We start from the raw sequence: 23,037 nt of genomic DNA, 5'->3' as shown, positions 1-23,037 counted from the left end.
TGGAATGCGTATAGTGTATTCTTAAAATAGAGAACAGTTTAGAGTAATACAGTATATTATGTATTCTCTGTTTCTCTGTTTAGAAGCTTTCAGGAGCAAAATAAAAATTGTCTAAGTTACATTGGTAATACGAAAAAGAATTCTAGAATACTGTAATAACCATAACTTAATAGGAATTAATCATAATTAAGGAAAAAACAGTGATTGAACAATTCTTTTCTGTTGAATGCATACCAAAGCTGTAAGAATGAGACTCTGTCTGACACATTACAAGCAGCCATGTACTTACAACTGAAAGAACTGCTGTCAGATTAGAAGGGTTATAGCTGATATTTCAGCTGATTCCCTTTCCCTTTTCTTTGTCATGGGATCAGTATGTAATTTTATAAAAGCAAGATTTTCATGTGCCAAATGCAAAGTTCTGTTTCTTCTCATTCTGGTACTGAAAATGTATGTATTTGACAATTTACATCATATATCCTATATATACTCTATACATTTTAGTTAGGTAGAATTCTACTGCTCTTAGATTTTCATATTAAAAGTCTAGAATGCCTTAATCTCAGTAAGCTTTCAACAGTTTAGTTACTTTTCTTCTCCCATCTCTTTTACCAGAGTGATGAAAATGAACAGGAACACCAGTCTGATTCAGAAGAAGGAACAAATAAGAAAGAAACTCAGGTAATTTTAAATAGATAATTAATTTATTAACTTTCTAACAGATACATTTTCATCATACAATTTTTGTTGCGGTTCGATTCAGTTAAAGGTGTACTTATGGTAGCATTCTTAGGAGTGCTTTCTGATTCATAATTCATGGCTATGCTTCACTGCCATTTCCTGTGCAGACTTTAATAACAATTTTTAATGTATTAACAGTGGCTAAACCTGATGTTTTTCTCTTCCATTCTGATTATGTAGAATTAGCATCCAGAAAATGTAGGTGAAATTTCTGACACATAGGTCAGGGACAAGTTGCAGCAAGTTACTGGAGGGAGCTTTCAGTTTCTACCTTGCAAAAATCTTTGTTCCATCTGCTCTGTTATTTTCGGATACATTATGTCTGGTGACTTATGCATACTAATTAAAACCTTTTGAAATTAAACTTAGTGCTGTCAATAATGTAATTAACAAATACTATGAGCAGTTAATATAATGAAGCATAGAAAGTTGAAGAGCACAATGTACCTGATTTCTCCATTGCAGAAAATGGATTTCTGAACATCCTAATTCAGTATTATTAGTCTTGTTAAAAAGTCAGTGGAAAGCACTCTAATAGGCTTGATTTGATGGGATAAGTCCTTATAAACTGAATGGTGTGTGGCAGCGGGATGGAGGTATTAAAAGGGAAGTAGTGACTTGAGCTGTACTATAAAATGGTATAGCAGAATGTATTTCTTTTGACCTAAACCTTGGAGTAACACACTACAGAACCAGGTTCATTACTAAGGAATAAAACTCAAGTGACGTTTCTCTCCTTTTTATAAAAGCTTCCATTACACATTCCTTAAATATTTTAGTTAAGAGATGCATTCCATGCGTTTTTGGGTTTCTGTATTTTTATTTCCAAGTCACATTAACATAAATATATAGTCCTGTTGCCTTTCCTCCCACGAGTGCAAATTGTTATCCTTAGATCTGTAATTGCCCCATATTCTGTTCTATAGAAACTCATTTTGGTAGAACGTGCAGGTGGTGCTTCTGATAGAATTAGACTTATATCTATTTCAACTACAGTGAAACAGTGGTAAATCAGGCCCAAAATTATGAATATGATCTATGATTAAAATGGTGGGTGTGTCGGGGTGGGATGGTGGAAAAGTGTAGAATTGGCTGCCTAATCATGGCTTGACTTAGGAGTCAAAACATTCTCCTAGCCTGTATACTTCCTACAAAAGACTTTCGTAGTTTAGTTTCATTATAAATCAACATTATATCAGATTTGAGTTCATGGAGAGCTCTGAAACAAAGTGAATATGCGAACCAAGTTCACTGTCACCTAGCTACATAAATGGATTTTGCTGTTTTAATACAAGCTCTTTTGTCATATCAGCTACAGAAAATAAGAAAACAGAGTGAAAGTGAGTTGAATGTCAAAATAAGTCTCTCGTGTTTTTAAGTTTTCTTTTCAAATGTTGTCAAACCTACTATGGAATTTCCAGTGTAGTATCAAAATTGCCTTGTAATTATAATAATGTTAATTATGAGATATTTTAAAATTTGTATACAATATTTCATCATTTTCCTATTAAGGTGGTTTTTTTTCCTTTGCATACAAATGGTTTATCAGAGATCTGAGACATTATGTAGATTTCAAGTAACTTCCTCTCTTTGATAAACAACTATTTAGCATTTATCAATGATAAACTGAGAACTAAATATATTACTTTTGACAATATTTTGCCACCTTACAAAAATAACAATGGAATAGATCTTAACCACTTTTTTTCCCAAATCCATGGCAAAAGTGTATTTTTTTACTTTTTAACTTCCTAAAGAAATTGCACTTTCCTTTTTGCGGTTGCTAAATCTACTTTCACTTTGTCACAAATCTTGCATGCTTTATTGTAGAAATTCATCATTATTTGCTTATCAATCCTTTTCAGTTCTAGAAAGATAAAAGGAAAGAGATATGAATAAACTAGAATTATAATGAAAGACATTCGGAAAATATTTATGCTTTTTCAGTGGTGTCGATCATTTGATGTACTGCTATTCAGAAGACAGAAACTTTGTAAATACTGAAATTCTCTGTTACTCCCTTATGTGGTGCTGCTGTTGGGTTTGGGTTTTTTTGCTTGGTAAAGCTACGAGCCAGAGGTAGAAGATGGTAACTATAAACTTCCAAGGGCTTTGGCAGTAACTCAAGAATTTAAGCTAAAGAGAGGAGGTCAGGAACAAGCCTTGCACATGGGTGGGTGCATGCTACAAAGAAGCTGCTCATTTGTCCATAAAGGAGAGCTATTAAAGAGAAGTCAGACTTTGCTAAGCATGTTGACAGTTGGAGGTTGTCCGAGTGAAATTTTGTTTAGGCTTTTTAATGGTGTGAGCTGAGAATTTCTTCGATTCGCACGAAAAATGCCTTGTTACTTAAAGGTGTTCCTGCTAGAAGAATAGTGTTAGTTCTAAGTTGTAGGATAGCAGTTCAAAAATAAGGAAGCTGGAAGATGACTTTGGCAACTGAAGGAGTCTAAGTAAAAAAGTTTCCATGAAGCCTGTTTTTCAGTATCGTGAATTTTAAAAAAAGAATTTGAATAGGCCCTACAACTGTGAGTTATCTTTAAATGGACCGAAATTTTATTTTGCAAGAGATCAGATTTGTGACTTCTGAAAGGTGAAAGCTAGCAGTATTAGGATAATAAGTGTTATTAGGTCTTCTAATTCTGTGGGAATAAACATGAGAAACTGGCATTAATAGTGTTGATTGAATGCTGTACTCAAATATTCTCAGTTTCACTGCTGTGGCAGTTTTATGGAAACGGTTATTTATAACAGTACAGAAAATTCTACCTGACTGATAGTTTATCTCCATTACCAGTAACTATCCTCACTAAAATGTAATGTGCATGTCTAGAAACTTAATGTACATTTTCTTTTTGGGGCACCCTTACTGTCTGTATAGACTGGTGCATAAGATTAGAAGCGTTATTTCAGGTTGTGTAGTTAAGGATACATACGTTTTAATTTTTCATTACTGCTTGTGTGCTCCCAATGTAGCTGTGGCTGCTCAGTTCTGTGACTGTACGAAGAACACCCATCTCGTGTGATTGGCATGCACGGGGATATCTGTGTTGGCATTATTTCTTCTCAAGCTTTATGCAAAGTTTGTAGACTTACATCTTTTCACAATTCTTTTTGTCAAATGTCAAAAATAGTGACTGAGCTGAACCGACAGAAATTGAAGGAGAAAATAAAGAAAGAAAACAGCTAAGACGGTGCTAAAAAAAAAAAAATCCAGGCATGTTTTGTGAAAAGTGAGGGGAACAAGAGCAGGCATGTGCTTGAGAAATGCGCTGCTCTCTCAGTGAGGTGTGGAGGCTGGATGGTGCTTGAGCAGTGGGAGCAGGGCTTCACAGCTTTCAGGGAATGGAAACCGCTGATGTACAGTTTTCTGAAGATGATAGAGTCCTTGTCCAGCTTCTCAGGTTCCCAGCCTCAGCCAGGAGAATGAGAATGGGCTGCATCTGTGTTTTCCTGCCTCTGGTAATCAGTGCTCTCTCACCTCACCAGTTCATTTGTTGTCCCCCTGCGTAGCTGGAAAATTGTGTTTCTAAGATGGTCTCTGTGTGACTTAATAACTTGCCTTTCTGTTCGGAAGCAATCATGCAGGAGGGGAATAGAGATCTGGGAAGTTTTCACGCTCCCAGGGCACCATGAGGGGTCCACTAGAAGTAAAGAAAAGCAGCCTTTAGAAAGCATATTTGTTAAGAAATAACGTAGAAATTGTTTACTTCCTTGAGGTGGCTGTCCTTGTAGGTAAAGGTTAAAAGGACCAGCTTAGCATTTTTCTGTATACAGCATTCCTTCAAGGTAAAAAAAGAAAACCTGAAGTCTTTATGACAAAGCTTCCTTTGTTTTGTTGAGGTGAGAAGGAAGTAGTGGGAAAGGGATTTTCATAGGTCATTGATTACATGGTGGAATTCTGTAATCCTGCTCTGATCTTGCTTGAACATAGAATAATGCAAGATAAGACTCATACTTAGGTGGAAATTAACCTTACTGTAGCCAGTAGCTTAAAAACTATCTGCGTATAGATGTGTGCCACCTGTGACATTTTCTACAAAATCTCCTAAGTTCTCAGCATTATGCCTGCTCTTAACAGAAAAAAAGCAATGTTTCATTAGGAGTGGTTAGGCTACAGCACATACTTTTCATGTCCTCTGCGTAGTAAATGCACTTCAAGGTGTCAAAGGGGAAACCGAGTGTATTGTGGATAATGTGGCTGTTTTCCTCCATGCAAGTTGAAAGAATAGTTTCCTTCTAAAACCACACCACCCCCCAAAAAACCCACCTATGGGGAAGGCTTCAGCCACTGCTAGGTGAATAACGTTGGAGGATGCCCAGCTGATGATACATCAGTAGAGTTGACTGAAATGTCTTCACTCAGGATTGTTATAATTGGAATAAATGATGAATCGGTATTGACCACCCAGAGGGCAAAAAGGTTTATATGACTGATGTAATGCTTAGAGGGCGCTCCCTCACTCCTAAGTCATCACTTCTAATTAAATTTTGCTTCTCAAGTAAAGTGAGTGAACTTTGTGCCTGTGGATTCACCTGGAATGAATGAATGAGAGTAATATAAAAAATGAGATTATGTCATTTAAATTAAGTCTAATAAGTACTTCCTTATGTTGTTGGTATAATAGCTTGTTTCCCATTGAGCTATGTTGAAATGATGATCTTGAAGTTTATTTTGTATTATTATTTTAAGCTGAAGTCATTATGTTGACCTTTCAAAACATAATTGCTAATGTTAGAGAAAAGAAAGAAGGGATAGGGAACTCGGGGAACACAGTTCTGATGCCTTTGATAATAGGCAGGCAAATCACAGAATGTATCAACTGCTGAAATGACTCCAGTGTTTAGGACAGTCCAAACTTGTAGAGTGTAATGTTAAAGTCCTTGTAAATCATATTTTGGCAAGCACATTCTAGCACATATTTCTTTTCTGTTCCAGACATAACAAAATTGAAGCTTGACAATGTTCGGATAATACATACTGTTGGATAGCGTGTGCATTTAACAAAGCTGTTTGGCTATACTTGTTCACAGATTGTATATATATTTTATTTAATGAAATTATTGACTTTATCTATTCTTTTTCTCTCTTTTTACCCCTCCCCACCTCAGAGTGATAGCCTTTCAAGGTACGTGCAATTTAAACAAATAAATTTAAAATTGTTACACTTTTTGTTCACATCTTCTCATTTTAAGTTCTTTATGTACAAATTCAGCTTAACTCCAGTAGTCAGCTGGGTTGAGCTTTAAAAGGCGTTAACGATATTTAACATTTGTATGAAATACGGTTGTAAAGCTACAGTTCTGAATATTTTTTCCATGTGTGGGTGGGATAATCCATTGTGGGGAATGTATTGGACTCTGTATGTGTAGCGCACTGAAGGCAGTCTGGGCATTTTGTATAACACAGTGGATACAGTACCATTCCCTACAAATTTTTCAGTATTAAGTCAGCTTTTACAAAGAATACAAGAGGTTCTTTTTGGCCCTCTTTTAGAATACCCTACTGAAAATCTTCTAAGGAATCTCAAAAAAAGTACTACAGCCTCTGAAAATCAGATTTCCTTACAATTTGCTAAAAAGGAAATGCAGAAATATCAATCATTTAAAAAAATTTAGTTTAGAGCTGTAGAATTATTACATTTTATTATGTTTCATCTGTGCTGAAAATCTGTTGAATAGAACTATTATAGCACCTGATCAGTGAAGAATGAGAAGTGTGAAATTATTCTAAACTTTTTTCATACTGGTTGTAATTTAGAGATTAATAGGATAAAGGCTATGCTGAAGATTTGTTTCATAAACTGCTTCTGTTGAAATACTGGAATTCATAGCAAAAAGTTTTGAAATCTCCCAGGTTTCTCTAATAATACTTGGAGAATTCATCTAGGTCAGTATTTTAGAGATTACTTTTTTAAACCCTTCAATTAAAGTAATAAATTTATTAAAAATAGGCCTTTATATAAATACAATAGAATTAAAGTATCTAAGCTCATGTAAAGTCCTTTAAGACATGTAAATATTTGCTTGAATTAAATATTTTAATTTAATTTGAAAGATTTCTCTGCATACCAGGCAGGCACTTACTGGGCAGGCTGAGCAATCTGAAAAGATTTTCACACAGAAAATCTTGAAGCACTGAAAATCTTGAAGTACTGAGGGAATGCAAAAATCAAATTTGCATCAAATTAGAAGACAGTGGCTTAACTAAAATACGTAATTCCATCTGGTTGTTTCCAGCTGGGTAATGAGAAACTCACAATGTTTGATACAGTGAGTGGTCTCAGTTTGAACACGAAGGCAAGGAAAAATAAGAACTTTTCTTCTACAGATATGAATCGGGCTCCCTCAGCGTGTCTTCAGGTGATCGCTACGATTCAGCACAGGGGAGATCGGGGTCACAGAGTTACCTTGAAGATCGAAAACCGTACTGCAGTAGACTAGAAAAAGAAGATAGCACTGATTTTAAAAAGGTATCTGATCCAATAATTTTTTAGTGAAAATAGAACTTCATTATTGTTTTTCTTAAGTTATCTGGAAACAAGCTCACATTGCATCACAAATGCTGCTTAAAGCAACTCAGTTGAATGGAGGAGCAGAGCAGCCGCTACAGGGGGGAAAATGCACATTACAAAAGTGCTTCTGGCTTTTGCACTTTTCAATTCAGAGGAGAAATCCAGAGGAGCCAAGGTCCATTTTTATGACAAATACTATCATATTATTTTTTTTTTAGTTGATTTTAGTTGATTTAGTATCATTAAAGCTGCTTTATACAGATGTGAAGCCTTTTATTTTATGTTTTCTAGCTTACATGCATATGATGTAAAATTTTGTTTAGATCTTGCTTTAAAATAGAGGAGGAGTTTGTCAAAAAGTTTACTGTGGTGTCTAATCTGTGAAGTGTGAAGCAAAAAAAGGGACAAGTATTTTTTTTAATATGTGTAAGGTAAGTTATGTGCTCCCTATGCAAAGTTGCTTGTTTCTAGAAGTATTTGGTAACAGTTTTTTAAAGTGCTTGCTAATTCTAAACATCTTTAAAACTATAACTGATTTTTACTTCTTAGACTGCTAATGTATTTGTTAATTTTACATGCAGCTCAGATCATAGTTTTTAAATTTTTCAGCTAATCTCACTGAGTTATTATTTGGTATTTTTTTAAACGAATATTTTCTCTTAGCTTTATGAACAGATTCTAGCTGAAAATGAAAAACTGAAAGCAGAGTTACATGATACCAACATGGAACTTACAGATCTTAAGCTACAGCTGGAGAAGACCACTCAGGTTTGTATAAAACAAAGCCATCTGTACTTAGCTGACAAGGTAGATAGCAAACTAGAAGCACCCCAGGGCGTGGGCAGCTCTTTACCTAGGCATCAGCTTTGTTTCTTATCCAAAGATGGAAGTGAAGAAAAGTACCTCTGTTTCTAAAGAGAAAAGAGTGCAGGATTCTGGTCTTCAGCTGTGAAAAAAATGTGTGAGACCGCCTCCTGCCTATTTAAGTACTCGTGGTTCTTGCCAGCCTATATCTGTAACTTCTTTGCAGGGTAGGGATAAACACTTTCTATGCCCTTAAGCTTATATTCAAACTGTCAGTTGGGATTGATCGATTAATTCATAAACCTGCTGGCAGATTGGCACAGCCTGCCAGTTCTTCCTGGCGGGTTAGATAGCTTTATCTTGGAACTGAAGAGCAAATAGTGCACTCCAGTTACAGATAACTGCTCTCAGATAACAGTGCTGCATACGTTATACCAAATATGTACACAAAAGTTAAATTCGTCTTAAATTGCTGTAGAAAGAGAGTCTCCTATTCTCAGATCACATTTGCCCCAATTTACCTGCGTAGGTACCTAAGTGTCTTCCGTGTGTACCCCATAAATATCAGTGAAGCACATTAAAAAGGTATTTGTTTTGTAATGCTTTTAGGTAGAAATACTGTATTACTCCTATTTGCCAAAGGCCGTGTAGTAATTAAGTTACTTAGGAATGGTCACAGAGGAAGTGCGTGATAAATCCAGTTCATTCTTCTTTATTCTTTATTTCAGTGTTACTTCCCTGAACACACTTTAAAATGCTTTTGAAGACATACTTTGGACAGAATACTAAAATGTCCCATTGAATTGTTTTTCCTCAGTTTTATGTTGTTTAAGAAGAAGTAGCAATGGCTGTATTAATTTTGTGTTTCAGAGACAAGAAAGATTTGCTGACAGATCACTCTTGGAAATGGAGAAAAGGGTGAGTTTCTGCCAAAGATATCTTAAGTACTCCAATTCAGACTTTGTTTTAGTTTATTTTGCAACCCCTGGCTTGGATATATTTTAGTGTGAACAGAAGCCTTTCTTATAACTTGCATTTTTCAGAAGATTTGGGGATTTTAGGTTTCAAAGTGGCAATGAACATGAGATACTGTGGGATGGAATTACTCTTAAGAATTGCCTTCACGTTCCCTGTTGGTTTGTGATAACCAGTTTCCAAACCCCACTGCCCTCCAGGGATCTGCTGCTTGTTCCATCTTATCCAAAACAGTGTTGGCACTCCAGAGGGTTAAGCAGGTTCAGAGCATCTCATCTTCTAATGCATTTCCAACATTCAGAGACTTTAATTTCCTCAGACCTTTCCAGAGGCATGTGTGTTGTTTTACCAATTATTGTTGGTAATGAAGTAGCTGTTTCTACCTCACAGACATGAGACCTTAAACCTGCTAATGATATAAAATTAATCATAACCTGTCTCTCTCCTTGTACTGTAACTTTTTCCAGAGGGAATATGATACTGGGCGGGTGGGAAGAATGAGTAAGCAGTGTGGGAAGAAGAGCATCAGTGTCAGAGACAATTCTAAACTGAATGGGAAAGGGGTCGTGTAATGAATCCATATGTCATAGACTACAGGAATTATTTCAGAAGTTGGGCACATGATAATTTTAAGCTGTAGTTTCATGCTAGTTTTAAATCCATCCCTATAAAAGTTTAGTTCCACAGCAGTGTAGACCAAACTATGTTGGGTTTGTTGTGGTCCTGGCTTCCTTCATGACCCTCTCCACATGTTCCTTCCTCCTCCCCTGATCCTGGAGTGACACATTAAACACTTAAACGAGAAGAAAACTAAATGGGCTTTGACAGTAATAAGTGATATGGTATACATTTATTTATCCCTGATGAACTTCACATTCACTAGTCATTTATGTTTACTTCCCAGTAGATGAGGTTTAGAAAACAATTTTTAGTGCTACAAACCCGTCTGCTGTATAAACAAACACTTGGTAGATTTTATAGGAGCACATGGAGATGAAGAAATGCTCTCTGGCACTTCCTGAAGTTCCATTATCTTTATCTTAATAATCTTGCCAGATAATTGCAGCAGCCTTTTAGCGCCAATTTCTCCTTGATTTTTTGGCATCCTGCTATAGACAGTGATTTCATCAGTAGAAAAGTTTCATCAGCAGCTTTAATTGGTTTCTTGCTTGCTATCGTGGCTGTACAAATGGACATTTAATTATTTCATATATTTAGCTGCATCCATTACTATATAGATTCCATACTGTAGAGCATTCGGTACTGCATAGCTAGACATTATTTGAGTTTTAAATTACTGCTTTGTTTTTTCCCAACATAGGCCATTGCATTCAAACAATTGGCTATATTAGAAATTTTTGCACCTTTTTTTTTGTAAAGACATTTTAGTCCAACAGCAAAATGTCTTTCAGAAGTGTTACTCTTCCTAAATGTATTAGTACTAAAGCTAGCAGGTAACAAAGTTGGTGATAATGCTGTATGCCTGAAACATGATTTACACAAGATTTAGGAGATGTTCCTTGTATTTTATCATTTTAAACTTCTTTTCAGTCAAGAATTGAAAACAGGAATTTATTTGTGATTGTATTTCCCCTGTTGTTGTTAAAATCTGGAGTTACTTTCACTTTGCGTGACTGAAGCAGGATTCTTGGCTGGTAGTCATCAATGGCTGATCTCTAGAAATAAGCTTACCAAATTCAATTCAGATTGTGGATCTTTAAGAATAATTTTAAAGACGCTTTTCTAATGTGTAATGTAACAATATAAATGTAAAATGCAGAAACAAATTGTAGAGCTTTTCTAAGTGTACTTTTCCAAGTATATGACCTCACAAAAATAAAATACAAAACTTTACAAAACTATAAATTACATAGAGAAAAGGGAATGGGAAAAGTAAAGTGGTGAGAATAAATTGGAAGAAATAAAAGGCTGGCAGAGAAAAACCTGAAGGCATCTTTGAACTGGGGGTACAGACAGGGTCACAGATGCGAGGTACTAGCAAAAACAGTCCATAGGCAATATTAAGGGTTTCATTAATGTCACTCTGAAAAGTATGCTAAAAGTCCTTTGCAGAATTTCATATAATGTGATAATCAAACTCAAAACTGCAAGGTTTCAGTCAGAATTCAAAACTGTAGGTACCTTTAACCAGTTTCCCCCAAATTTAGAATTCATCATCTGGAAATTTGGGTTGGGAGAGGTGTATTTTTTGGTATTACTGAATTTGCAAATATATGTAGGTATATACATCTGGTTTTACTTCTGAATAATTTTATAACTCTGAGGTCAGTTTTTCACCTCTCTATATCCCTGTACCTCAGTCTCACTGCACCAAGACCATGGTTCCTCATTGCTTTGATAAATACAAATGAGCTATTGTATTTTATAAGCTGAGAGACCAGCATGTATTTTTTTCATTTTGAGGGTTACAGATGTTCCTTGGCATACTTTATAGAGTTGTTGAAGTGTATCATAAAATTTTAGACTGCGTAAATTTCAATCCCTTTCTTTGAGTCCAGGGACTAATCAAATAATACTGGCAAATCTTCCCAGTGAAACTGCAGTATGTTATTTTGCTGGCATTCCTCAAGCCAGTTTGTAAAAGAGTAAGCAGTTCAGGAAAAAGAGCAACATAGCTTCATCTAATCAGAACAGTACTTTCTTGCAATAAATCTTATATCAAGGCCAGTCCATTTAAATGTTTCTTGTATGTAATGGGAAGTGTACAAAGTTAATGAAATACAGATTTTATTTATTTGGCTTTTATTGCTAATAGTTTTTCTTAGACAAGCTCAACATGCTAGTTAAGTAAATGCATCAAAAGGACCAACGATTTTTAAACTGTCTGAAATTCTGAGATTTATTTGATCATTCATCTCTTGGTAATCACAGGAATTGTCAAATACTGCTTAATATAAGAGCACTAATAATATATATTATTCTACAAAGCTAGTAGGTAACTGATAACCATTCGAAGTAACTTGAGATGGTGTGGGCTTTTTGTTAGTCACTTGCCTGCTGCAGTTAACTCGCAGGTACTCTGTGCCCATCACTATCAGTCGGTATCGTTACAAGAAAAGTCTTAACTCAAAGGAGTTAAGTACAATAACTACTAACAACTTCAGTAATCTGTTACTTTGATAAACCTTTAAAGTTGTTTGCTAAAATGGGAAAATGTTGGGGTATAACTGCACTATGATTAAACTAAACTCAAATGATTTATATCTGAAAGGTGACCGGCAAGAGTCAGTATCTACTGGGCGGTATGATCTAACCAAAGTTTTACACACCTCAGTCAATGCTGCTTGCTGTTTGCATAACACCGTTGTATGCAGATGCATATGTCCACTTTGCAATAATCTGTTGCTTTTGCCTTTCACTCTTTGGAAAAATCTGAATGTAGAGTACTGATAACCGCAGCCGCTTTTAAATGAGACACACTGCATTGTCTGACACAGGAAAGCAAGCAATCAAGCTATAAACCCCTGAGGTCTATTGCATTAGCTATCCATCTGTCAGATGTGTTGAAAGTTAGGTTTGAACTAAATAATGTCATTTAGAAATACGGTAGTGTGTCTGCATTGCAGACTGCAGCATAGTATAGAAAACCCTAAGCTAACTTCCAGTAAGCTAGCTTGGGTGCTGTAATTGGTGTAATCAAAACAACCTGAAGTTCTCTACAAAGGATAACTTCTCCTACTTCTCAGGTAAAAAGAAAAAAAAAAAAGAAAAAAAAAACTATACTAGAAACGCAGAAAATATTCAGGAAACATTTGCTTAAGAAGCAGGTGGTCTTGCATAGCTAGATTTCTTTGGTACTCAGCTGAACTCCTTTAATGTAAATTTGGGGGTGTCTACACTACCTTGCAGCTTATAGTGTGGACAGATCCCTCTGAGCTGAGACAGATGTTTCAGCTATGTTTGCTTGTCTATGAAAGCTTATGCTTTTGTGCTTGTTTCTTTTAATACTCTTGTTTGTTTCTGATCATTTTCTGCATTTCTTGTATATGAAGCTATTACGGAAGCCTAGCTCATGAAAAATAAATCCAAACAAATGGTACTTACAACCTGACTAAATTTATGTAAAGGAAGGGCTACGTTTTGTAGGATTTGATGTACAGTTCTATATCTCTTCCTCCTCAGATATTAAAATTCCGTATTGATAAAATTTCTGTATATCACTGCCATCACGAGTTTCCTGTCCACACTATGCTTTTGGTTGTATGATCTTTGAAACTTGAAGTATTTCACTGTTACCACAGTATTTATAAGCAGTAATTTTTAAAAAGTTGTATTGTTCAGTGTTAACACACATCTTTTGATTTAGGAAAGAAGAGCTCTAGAAAGAAGGATATCTGAAATGGAAGAGGAACTGAAAGTAAGTAAACTATTACACATTGAACTATTAGTAACAAAGGGTATGACTATGTGAGGGCAACATGTCGTCTGGCAGTATTACTGATCTCTATAATTTCATTAGAAAATAACTAAGTTATAGCTGCATTTCAGAATCTCTCACGTCATATAGCTTGTAGTGAAGCTGTTACGCCGGTATAAGCAGTCAGACATGCAGGAGTTCTAAGAAGGCGCTGAGAGTTATGCTTCTATAACATACTGGCTAACAAGAAACATTCAGAGATGGTTGAACCGAGTGAAACATATCTTGATCTAATCAAGATGGAATTGCAATCTGTGTTTTTGATGTGATACTCTGTATTTTATTAACTTAAAAATAATAGTAGCGTATAATTCCATAGATATTTAAGCATTAAGTGTGGCTTCAATCTTTATCTCATGCTCTTTAAATTACATATTAGACAGCATGTTACCAATATCAAAGCTTCCATTTGTATAGAGTGAATAATAATCAGGCTTTAGTTAACAAAAAGCAGAGGATAGATTTCAGACATTGAGAAATAAGTACTGTTTACCACATGTACTGATTTCTATTTTTTCTACTATGTATAAACTGAATCCCAGAAGGAAAATACTTTATTAATACATACCTGGTTTGGGTTTTTTTTAACCAGTCATGGTATGGCTGTCCTAATTTTCTGGTTTGTCAATGTTAAGTGCTCTGATATGATTAAAAAGGGTAAGAAATTTGTCAGCTTTGTATTTGTATTATGTCCTTGGATATAATATACTGGACAGGGTAAACCAAACTGATAGAATTAAAGTATGACTAGAAAACTAGTGAAACATGATGAAATATAAAACATTTTTGCACTCCAAAATTTTAAAGAAGTACCACTGTTTTGACATTTGATACTTGTCATTGGTTAATAAAAAGTTTCCTTTCAAGCTCATTTTTGAGCTCCCTCTGGTGCTTGGAAATGGCATTAACTTCGAAATACTTTTCATTAAAATACGTGCACGAAGTTTTGCTGAAGTAATTGAAGCTGACAGGCAGATGTAGGCAGAAGGCAACCACGATGCCTCTAGCTCCGTTGGATTCAGGCCAAAATAGTTTGCTGTAAGAGAGGACACAAAATCTGTGGTTTCTTGAAGGGTCTTTAGAAGTGAAATATGTAGAAACCAAACTATGGTATAGGAAAATAATTGTGGCTAGGAGTGGAAGACAGGATGTGAGCTTCTATCGTCAACCTGTAAATTCCTGCTAGGAAAGGTTGGGCTTCCGAGAAAAATAGAGAATGCAGATATATTGCCTTTCTTCAAAAGCTTACTTTCAATAAGCAATACCTGAAAGTTTTGAATTAAAGATTAAATACCCTTCCTATCATTTGTTGCACTGATGTGTAAAAATATGTGTTAAATGTGTCACTGTTTACAGACTTTTGAATAGGAGATTTAGTTTGTGCAATTAGGATGTTAAGTAAAGAATTCCAGGAATAGCTCTCATTGTTAATGTATCCTGAACTGTTTTGGAAAGCTGTGATGAATCACTGCTGGTTCTTAGATTGCTTTTCAAGAATGTGCCACTTTTTGATACTTCCCTTTCACAGCGACTTATCTACTTTAAACAGGACTGTCTCTTCTAAGTTTTCTTTCAATTCTGCTCATCTCTAGTTCTTTTAAACATAATATACATGGTTTTTTCTCGTTTTCACTCCTATTTCTTTGATTCCTGCAGAACCTACAACAAATAAAGCAGATTCAATCTTTGAGGCACATAAATGAGCGACTGGTGACTGAGAATAGGGCCTTGACCCGAGTGGTTGCCAAGCTGTCAGGGTCCTGTAGGCAACTGCACTCTGTGGACTTGTAATTCCTGCCTTCTCCTTTGTGTAGCCAGGCAGGTGCCGATCTTCAGTTTGTGCTTGGGTAGAATTTTACTATTAACACTTGTGTGTCAGCAACTGACTTACTGCTGCTCGGTTATGGAAGTGTGGCTAAAGCATGGTGTCCGGTGTACCAACTACAGGTGTGGCAGGTGTGTTGGTATGGTGTGGTGTTGTCCTTACTAGCACTGAAGCTTGTCCTCCCTCACGTGAAGATAAATTGGCAATGATCCAGGAGACTTTTGACACGTTAAAACCTTGGCAACAATTGAAAGTGCATGAGTTTGCACTAGAATACACTTGGAGTCACTCCCTTGTTTTTTGATCTTTGAGTAAATGCTCAGATAGATCTGCCTCTCCCTTTCTAATAAATGTAAATTAAGAATTGAGCTTTCTTACTGGAGTATAATTGAAGCGCATAGAATTGATACAAATGTAGTCTCAACTAAAGAATGTTTGAGAAATGGTTTCAGTACTGTGCATTCCTGGACAGTTGCATTAGCAACTTTTATTTCTTACGTTTGTGTGTTTTAGTGTTTAGAGGGGATCAAAGTCTTTCCTTTCAAAAATGTATCAGAGTTTCAAATCGATTAATATTTTCACATACTAACTTCCCGTGTGGTTCTGGCCAATCCTTTATTTTAGACAGCTTAAAATACCCACTTTTAGCACTGAGTTAAGGTTATTGATTTATATTGCTATATATGTAGGCATTCCAGTGGCGGACCGGAATCCTATCATGCAGGGGCTGTACAAATGCAGGTGCAAACAAACCCGCCTAGTGTGTCAGGTTGGTTCGTACTTACTAGGTCATCTGGTTCAGTCCCCTTCTGTTAAAGGTATGAACTGTTTTGAGTTTAATCTTGGACAAACATACCAGTTTGTTGTCCTTAGTGTTACTGCAGGGCTGTTTCAGAAACCCACTGAAGAGTCAAAATCTCTATGAGGAGCAAAATGTGGTTTCATCCCACACCACATCTATGTGCTTTTCTTCCTCTTATTTAACAGCTGTATAGGGTGGAGGTCTCGGTGAGCTTTCAAGATCTGTAGACGAAACGAAAAAATTTCCTTCTGCACAGTGACTCTTGCTAAACTGCTTCCCCTCACCTTACCCCCCTTCCCGCTTAGAAGCAAGGCAATAAGCATACTTTTTTTTCATTCTGCTCAGAGTCCAGTCTTGGGGTTTCCCCACTAAGAGGCGTGAAATAAAGAGGTTTATCCTTTGGCTTTATATCTTCCTGGAGTTGGTCTAACAATAGGATGTGGATAGAAAGGTTGTTCCTGGTCCAGGCCCTGCATTCCTCAACATTCCCTTCTGTTAACCCTTACTGAGTGAGTCAAGTCAGCTCTCTGACCTGGCTGAAAACAAATCCCTTTACTCGTTATATTACTTGATCCATCTCACCCCAGTGTTGTTGAATCACTGGAGTAACACGCAGAAAGCAGCAGGAGCGTACTGCTGCGTGCGAAGGGAGAGCCATCCCTTTAGGGCAGCCCGTCTTACTTCAGCTTCAGCTAACAATGTGGGTTTTCAACACAGCTGAGCTAATCTAACGACTGCTGTCCACAGCCACACATCCATACCGTCTTTTTTTGCTAGCACTGGCATTCCTTTAACCATAGTAAGCCAGTTTGGGGTGTTAACCCACAGAAAACTGTTCAGTATTCCTTTTTATAGGGGAAGTTTTCAGTGGCAGATCATTGTGGAGCTTGAGGAGCCTGGCTAGCAAAAGAAAAGTAACGGAAACACAGCAGGGAGGCTTGACATTACGATGGCAGCTTAACCATAGCAGTGTGCCTGATTAATCTGAACAGGTACCTTAACAGTTAATGAGCTTTTTGTAATCTTAATTTACAAAGCTGTTTTGTATGTATAAACTTTTAAATCCTTCAGCAAACACAGACATTATTTTTACGGTACAGATCTGAGTTGGCTCCCCATATGTCAGGTGATTATTAAATAATTATTTGCTCAACAACAGCACTGCAAACTTACTAGCTAGTCATGTGTCATGGTTTAACCCTAGCCAGCAAATAAGCACCACACGGCTGCTTGCTCGTTCTCTTCCCAGTGGGATGGGGAGAGCATCAGAAGGGTAAAAGTGAGAAAACTCGTGGGTTGAGATAAAGACAGTTCAACAGGTAGAGCAAAAGCTGCACATGCAAGCAAAGCAAAGGAATTCATTCACTGCTTCCTGTCGGCAGGCGGGTGCTCAGCCATCCCCAGGAAAGCAGGGCTCCATCACACGTAACGGTGACTTGGGAAGACAAATGCTATAACTCCGAACGTCCCCCCCTTCCTTCTTCTTCCCCCAGCTTTATATACTGAGCATGACGTCATATGGTGTGGAATAGCCCTTTGGCCAGTTGGGGTCAGCTGTCCCGCCCATGTCACCTCCCTGCTTCTGTGCACCCCCAGCCTGCTCGCTGGTGGGGTGGGGTGAGAAGCAGAAAAGACCTTGACCCTGTGTAAGCCCTGCTCAGCAGTAATGAAAACTTCCTTGTATTATCAACACTGTTTTCAGTACAAATCCAAAACATAGCCCCATACCAGCTACTGTGAAGAAAATTAACTCTACCCCAGCCAAAACCAGCACATCATATAATACAGACAGGCAAAATAGTGCATTTGTAATCTTATTCAAGAATCTCATCACGGGAAGACACTTTGCTATTGTAGTGAGAATCAAATTGGAATTCAAAGTGTTAAGTACAGTATGAACTGTAATTTTACTGGATTTACTGCAAAGCTTTTTTTTTTCCTGCTTCTGCACGTTAAAGGTGTGTGGTGTCACCTCATGAGAAGTTTGAGTACCATAGGAATGCAGTGCTCAAAGGAAATTGCGTAAATGTCTTTGGCTAGGTTTAAAGTATGTGGAGATTAGTATAGATGAGAAGCGTTAAGTATTTTAGGTTACTTGAGCTTATCCTTCCTGATCAATCTCCTATTACTCATAACTGCTTTTGTCTCCTACCAGTCTTCCCCTCTTCTTTAGCAGACTCACAACAAAAGAGAAAATATTTTCTTAATACCTATTCTACCTATTAGTTTAATCAGGACTGAAATCTATCTACAGAGATTTGCAGACATACTATGGTACTGGATTATGTTAAAGCTCTAAATTCGAACAGCGTCTTTTTTTTGTTAAGGTAGTTCACCAGAAAATATACCACTCTGTGGGTCTGCCTGTATGTAATTAAGCATTATGGGCTGCAGGTCCCTAGTTAGTACGTTGAAAGAGGACCATAACATTCCTGGAGTTACTTTGAGGTTTCATTGGAAGGCATCCACGACAACACTTGCTGAGATACCCATTTAACAAAAACAAAACCAGACTCCCTTGATTCCTTGTGCGTGGCTAGACGAAGGCTGTTGTGGTTTCCACCCAGGTTCTTTGGTATGAAGTCCATAACAGAATGAAAAGGAGGAAGGAAAAGTGTGAGTTGCTTGGCCTGAACAAATGGCTGTTTCATTGTCTGCAGGCACACGCCATAGAATAACCCCAGGTCCGTCCTAATACTACAGGTGCATACACAAATGCATGGTACACGCGCCTGTTATCTGGGTATGACCCCTACCACGTGCATCTCAGACAACAGGAGTTGTTTTTTACAGCTTAGAAAACTTAACACAGATAATACTTGAAAATTGCCAAACGATTACTTGCGTTGCCCAATTTCAAACACCTTAACATGGTTTTTGAAAGTCATCAGCATTTTGCAGCGCTTTCTGCTCTGAGCACAGCTCGCAGTTGATGATAATGGAAGCTTCCCTCTGACTCTGTAAAGAGCTCGGGTTAGGTGGCTTGCCCTAAGCTCCACCACGGAGCAGAGTGGGAATCCAGGTTAGCAGAATTTCTGCTTACTCTTAACTGTGGAGACCACCCTTTTTCCTCTTATGATTTCCTGTCATCTTCATTTCACGTACTCTGATACTGGCAGGTAAATAAACTAGAGGTCCTGTAACCTCAGTCATCTTGAGTGCACCGTCGTGTTTCACTCTGTGAGAGGGTCTGCCGTTGGGTGAACTGAGGGTGGACAGGACTTCTTTGGAGGAAATGGGTAAATGAAGCCTCCTGTGTAATGCACAGTTAATCAACCCTACATTTTTAAACTTCTCAGTTCTTCCTATTCTGCTATAATTTTCTGAATATAATGGGGTTCAAAGCATAATTTTGCTTGAATAAAATGAAAACAAAACTCGCGGCAAGGAAATTTCATCATGACAAATTGTGTAGCAGTTGTTACATAGGTCACCAGCTGGACTTAGACCTCTTGCATGTACTTGCACCTGAGGTTACTGAGTAACCGCTCTGCAGGAGCAGGCTCTTACCTCCTGTGTAAACCTGCTGCTAGAAACCATACACGTAATGTAGCCATGCCTATTGGAGGTGGTTTGTTATCAGCCTGTGAATGTAGATAGGGAGAACTGCTGAGACTACTTCAGGTTTCTCTGACAAGTTACATTCTCCCAGCACAAACCTCTGCGCACTGACTTGTCCTTCTTTCCTGTCTGATCCTGTCCAGCCCTCACCTCACTTGGCTTCTGCCTTCCAGCTTTTGTGCTTGTGTGTCACCCATCTCCTGTGGCAACCTTAACTTGCCATCTCCTAACTTCTTGTATGCCTGAGGATGCAGCCTGGTGTTTCAGTGATCCCTTTCAATGATCTGATCTTGTGTCAACCAAGCTACTCAGGGATATGATCTCAAATTATGGGATGTATGCTTCAACACAAGTTTGGAAATGCTTGGAAGATTAATGCTATGAGCTAACCAGCTGAATCACACTGTATCTGATCAGGATGAAATCATCCAAGAGCAGAGTGGTAGATGTGCTTAGCCACAGCATGTTTTTTTGAAACCGTGCAAGTACGGTATAGCCAAGCCTCTCTAAATAGTTGGCAATTAACGTTTTTTTTTTGTTTTGCACTGAAATTTGAAGCTTTTAATTACTTTCCTCACATTACTATAAATGCTTCTGTTGGAGGCTTGTCATCTGCACCACCGAGGTTTAGTGCATCTAATCCAAGCAAATGAAAACTCCTAATCTGTAGCTCTTAGCTGTATCATGCTAAAAGGTGAGCTTTTTGTGAACTGCTGATACGAAGGGGGAGAACTGCCAAGATGCTTAAGCTGAGTAAAGGTTTTTATCCCCAGTGCTTGTCTAGTCTTGCTGCTTTTACTTGGGGTGTAATAGCAAATAACCGTCGTGTTTCATTTTTCATAGATGCTACCAGACCTGAAGGCAGACAACCAGAGGCTAAAAGACGAAAATGGGGCCTTGATCAGAGTTATAAGCAAACTTTCCAAATAAAGGGTTTACTACAGCAGCAAATAACGGTATTGCACATCACTAGTAACTCCAGTGGACCATAGTATGGCAGTCACTGGAAGTGTGGGAAGATCCCTTGGAGACTGTCATTGTCAGATATCCTGCCAAACGCCCTCTTACCTGTGTGTTTTTTTGTATCAAGATCATTGTTTCTGTTAAAATGCAGCTGCTGAGAAGATAAAATGACTGAGAAATCTTGTTTACAGCTACAGCATAATAAGGAAAGTGTTCAAGGCCAGATACGCCTCAGATATTTAACCAGTAAGCCTTAGTTGTACATAAACACTTTTACATCATCAAAAGCTTTCAGCTCTCACAGAAGACAGTTACTCAATAATGTTTTTGTTGTGCCACAATTCCCAGGTTTTTTTCTATACTCAGTTTTTCTTTAAACCTTAAGTTTGGAATTTTTTTTTCCCTTCTAATTATTCATGTACCAGATTTTCTTGTACAGTGTTTTCACAGCTTTACCATTTGCAGAGACCACACACCCTTTTAAATTACATATTTGTGTAGCTACCTAGAGTTGTATTGTCCAGCCACCTGGAACAGAGATGCTTGGTGGAACATTTGCTTTCACTGTTTGTGCAATATGCATTTATTTCCTATACAAAATGCTTTAAAAGTCAGTTGAGACTAGAAATATTTTGAGTCCTGTTTTCTGCCTTTATTGGTCACTTTAAAAAGAAAAAAAAAGACGTTTGTAGTGAAAGATGTTAGATCCTGTAATCATCACATTCATTTGAGCAGGTACTGAGTGATGCTGTATATATAAATGTGTACTGGTTTGATTTTTCAGACCACCACGTGGCATGCTTGAATATATTTCCCTATTGCAAATGTCTGTTAATGCAAATTAGGCTACTCCAGAATAGTGTGTTTAACAAAGTTCATTAATTTTTATGGTATAAAGAATTTAGGCATTGTACATTGTATGGAGCCCTATCTTTACAAAAGGTCTAAACTATATGAAATACTTTATTATCTTTTCCTCCCTTTTTTTTCATTTGATAGTGTTCACCATAATAAAAAATTGCATAAATATAACTGCTTCACTACATTTCACATACCTGTATTTATCTGAGTGCTGTCCAAAACTGTTGTGCTAGCCAAAGTAATGTACTAAACCATTCGAAAAAACATAACCCATTACACTCACATTAATGTTTATATGCACTGTTGTTGCCATGTGAGAAGGCATCCCGTTTGATAACACCATCCTGTCAGACCATTTTATACATTTCAGTGGCCTTTAAAAACAAAAAAAAGTACTTAAGTGAAGACCGCTTTTGTTAGAAACGGCTTTTATATTTTCACTAAACCATTCAAAATACGACATCCTACTGGCACATAGTTTATTGCCTAAAACCACTGAACAGATCAGCCATTACAACAAATTGTACATTGTAAAGCTTGTAGTAGCTATTGTATTATTGATTATATTGTATACTATATTAAATGTGAATTTGTACCCCTTCATTTAAAAAGGTCATTGTGTTCTACTGCCTACTGGGGGGGCGGGGGTTAGTTTTACGGGGGTGGGATATGTTTTGGTAAGGAAGACATGATGTCCTCTCTGTGTTGATTGGTTTTTTGAAGATGTAAGGTTATGCTCTTACTACCAAGCTCAGGATTCTTGATTTTAAAGGTACACAGATAGTTTGAGATATCTTATTGTAATCGATCTGTACGAGAGGTGGGTCTGAACCGTAGGGACTTCCATTGTCTTACGCTAACATAAAGAATTGAATGGCTGCAACGTATTGAGTTCTGTTACAGGACAGTTAGGCATATTCTGGATTATATTTGGTAAAGTTTGGGTGCCTGTGAATGATTAAATACGTGTTTCTAATATTTTAGTGTTTTATATTTAGGTTATTTATTCTTTATATCTAAAAAATGAATGGCTACTGTGCTATATTGATTTTATTGGTAGTACTGAGCAGACCTTGTATCTGCATGAAACTAGTTGCAAAACCCACTATTTTGGAAAAAAAAAATTGTATTTTGACATATACAAATAAAATGAATACAAACTATTTTAAATGTGTGAAAGTTTTACTGAGAAGACATTGAAATTTGTTATGAATTTCAACCATGTTATAAGTTTGCTATTTAAATTCTTTGGTGGGCATTTTTCATTCACTGCGTTACTTGGATGCAAAGTTCAAGGACCTTTCAAAGATTGTAACCGCATTGTGATTATTTGCACATCATTGTACATGCACATCTGTAAATGCAACAGTAAAAATGCCATATTTATGCAATCTGTAACAACTTGGACAAATGTTTATATATTTTACATAAACCTGTCTGTGTGCAGAATCTGAGAACCATTTTTTACGTGGTATTAACCGAACCTCACAAAGCAATTGCTAAGCTTGTGTCACCGTCTCATTGTACTGACCAGGTTGCAGATCAAACACTG

General features: G+C 37.1%; 1 protein-coding gene across 3 annotated transcripts in view; it reads left to right on the top strand.

Moving 5' to 3' along the window:
• PPP1R12A (protein phosphatase 1 regulatory subunit 12A) overlaps positions 1-22,135 on the top strand; it is a 74,727-nt gene extending 52,592 nt beyond the window's left edge. For 2 of the 3 annotated variants that reach the window (XM_035901707.1, XM_009646286.2), the window contains 7 exons: positions 616-681; positions 5,854-5,870; positions 7,073-7,214; positions 7,920-8,024; positions 8,931-8,978; positions 13,363-13,413; positions 20,505-22,135. In XM_035901707.1, the coding sequence (XP_035757600.1) occupies positions 616-681; positions 5,854-5,870; positions 7,073-7,214; positions 7,920-8,024; positions 8,931-8,978; positions 13,363-13,413; positions 20,505-20,591 (516 nt within the window). In that variant the 3' untranslated portion in view covers positions 20,592-22,135. Of the gene's footprint in view, positions 1-615; positions 682-5,853; positions 5,871-7,072; positions 7,215-7,919; positions 8,025-8,930; positions 8,979-13,362; positions 13,414-15,129; positions 16,059-20,504 lie in introns of those variants that run through there. The other variant, XM_035901708.1, reaches the window with a different exon arrangement.
• Positions 22,136-23,037: the final 902 nt, after the last annotated feature.

The sequence above is a fragment of the Egretta garzetta genome, unplaced genomic scaffold, assembly GCF_000687185.1.
Source record: "Egretta garzetta isolate BGI_Z169 unplaced genomic scaffold, ASM68718v1 scaffold68, whole genome shotgun sequence".
In the NCBI taxonomy this organism is placed as follows: Eukaryota; Metazoa; Chordata; class Aves; order Pelecaniformes; family Ardeidae; genus Egretta; species Egretta garzetta.
The sequence above is the reverse complement of the archived record's forward strand: the minus strand, read 5'-3'. Positions and strand labels throughout refer to the sequence as shown.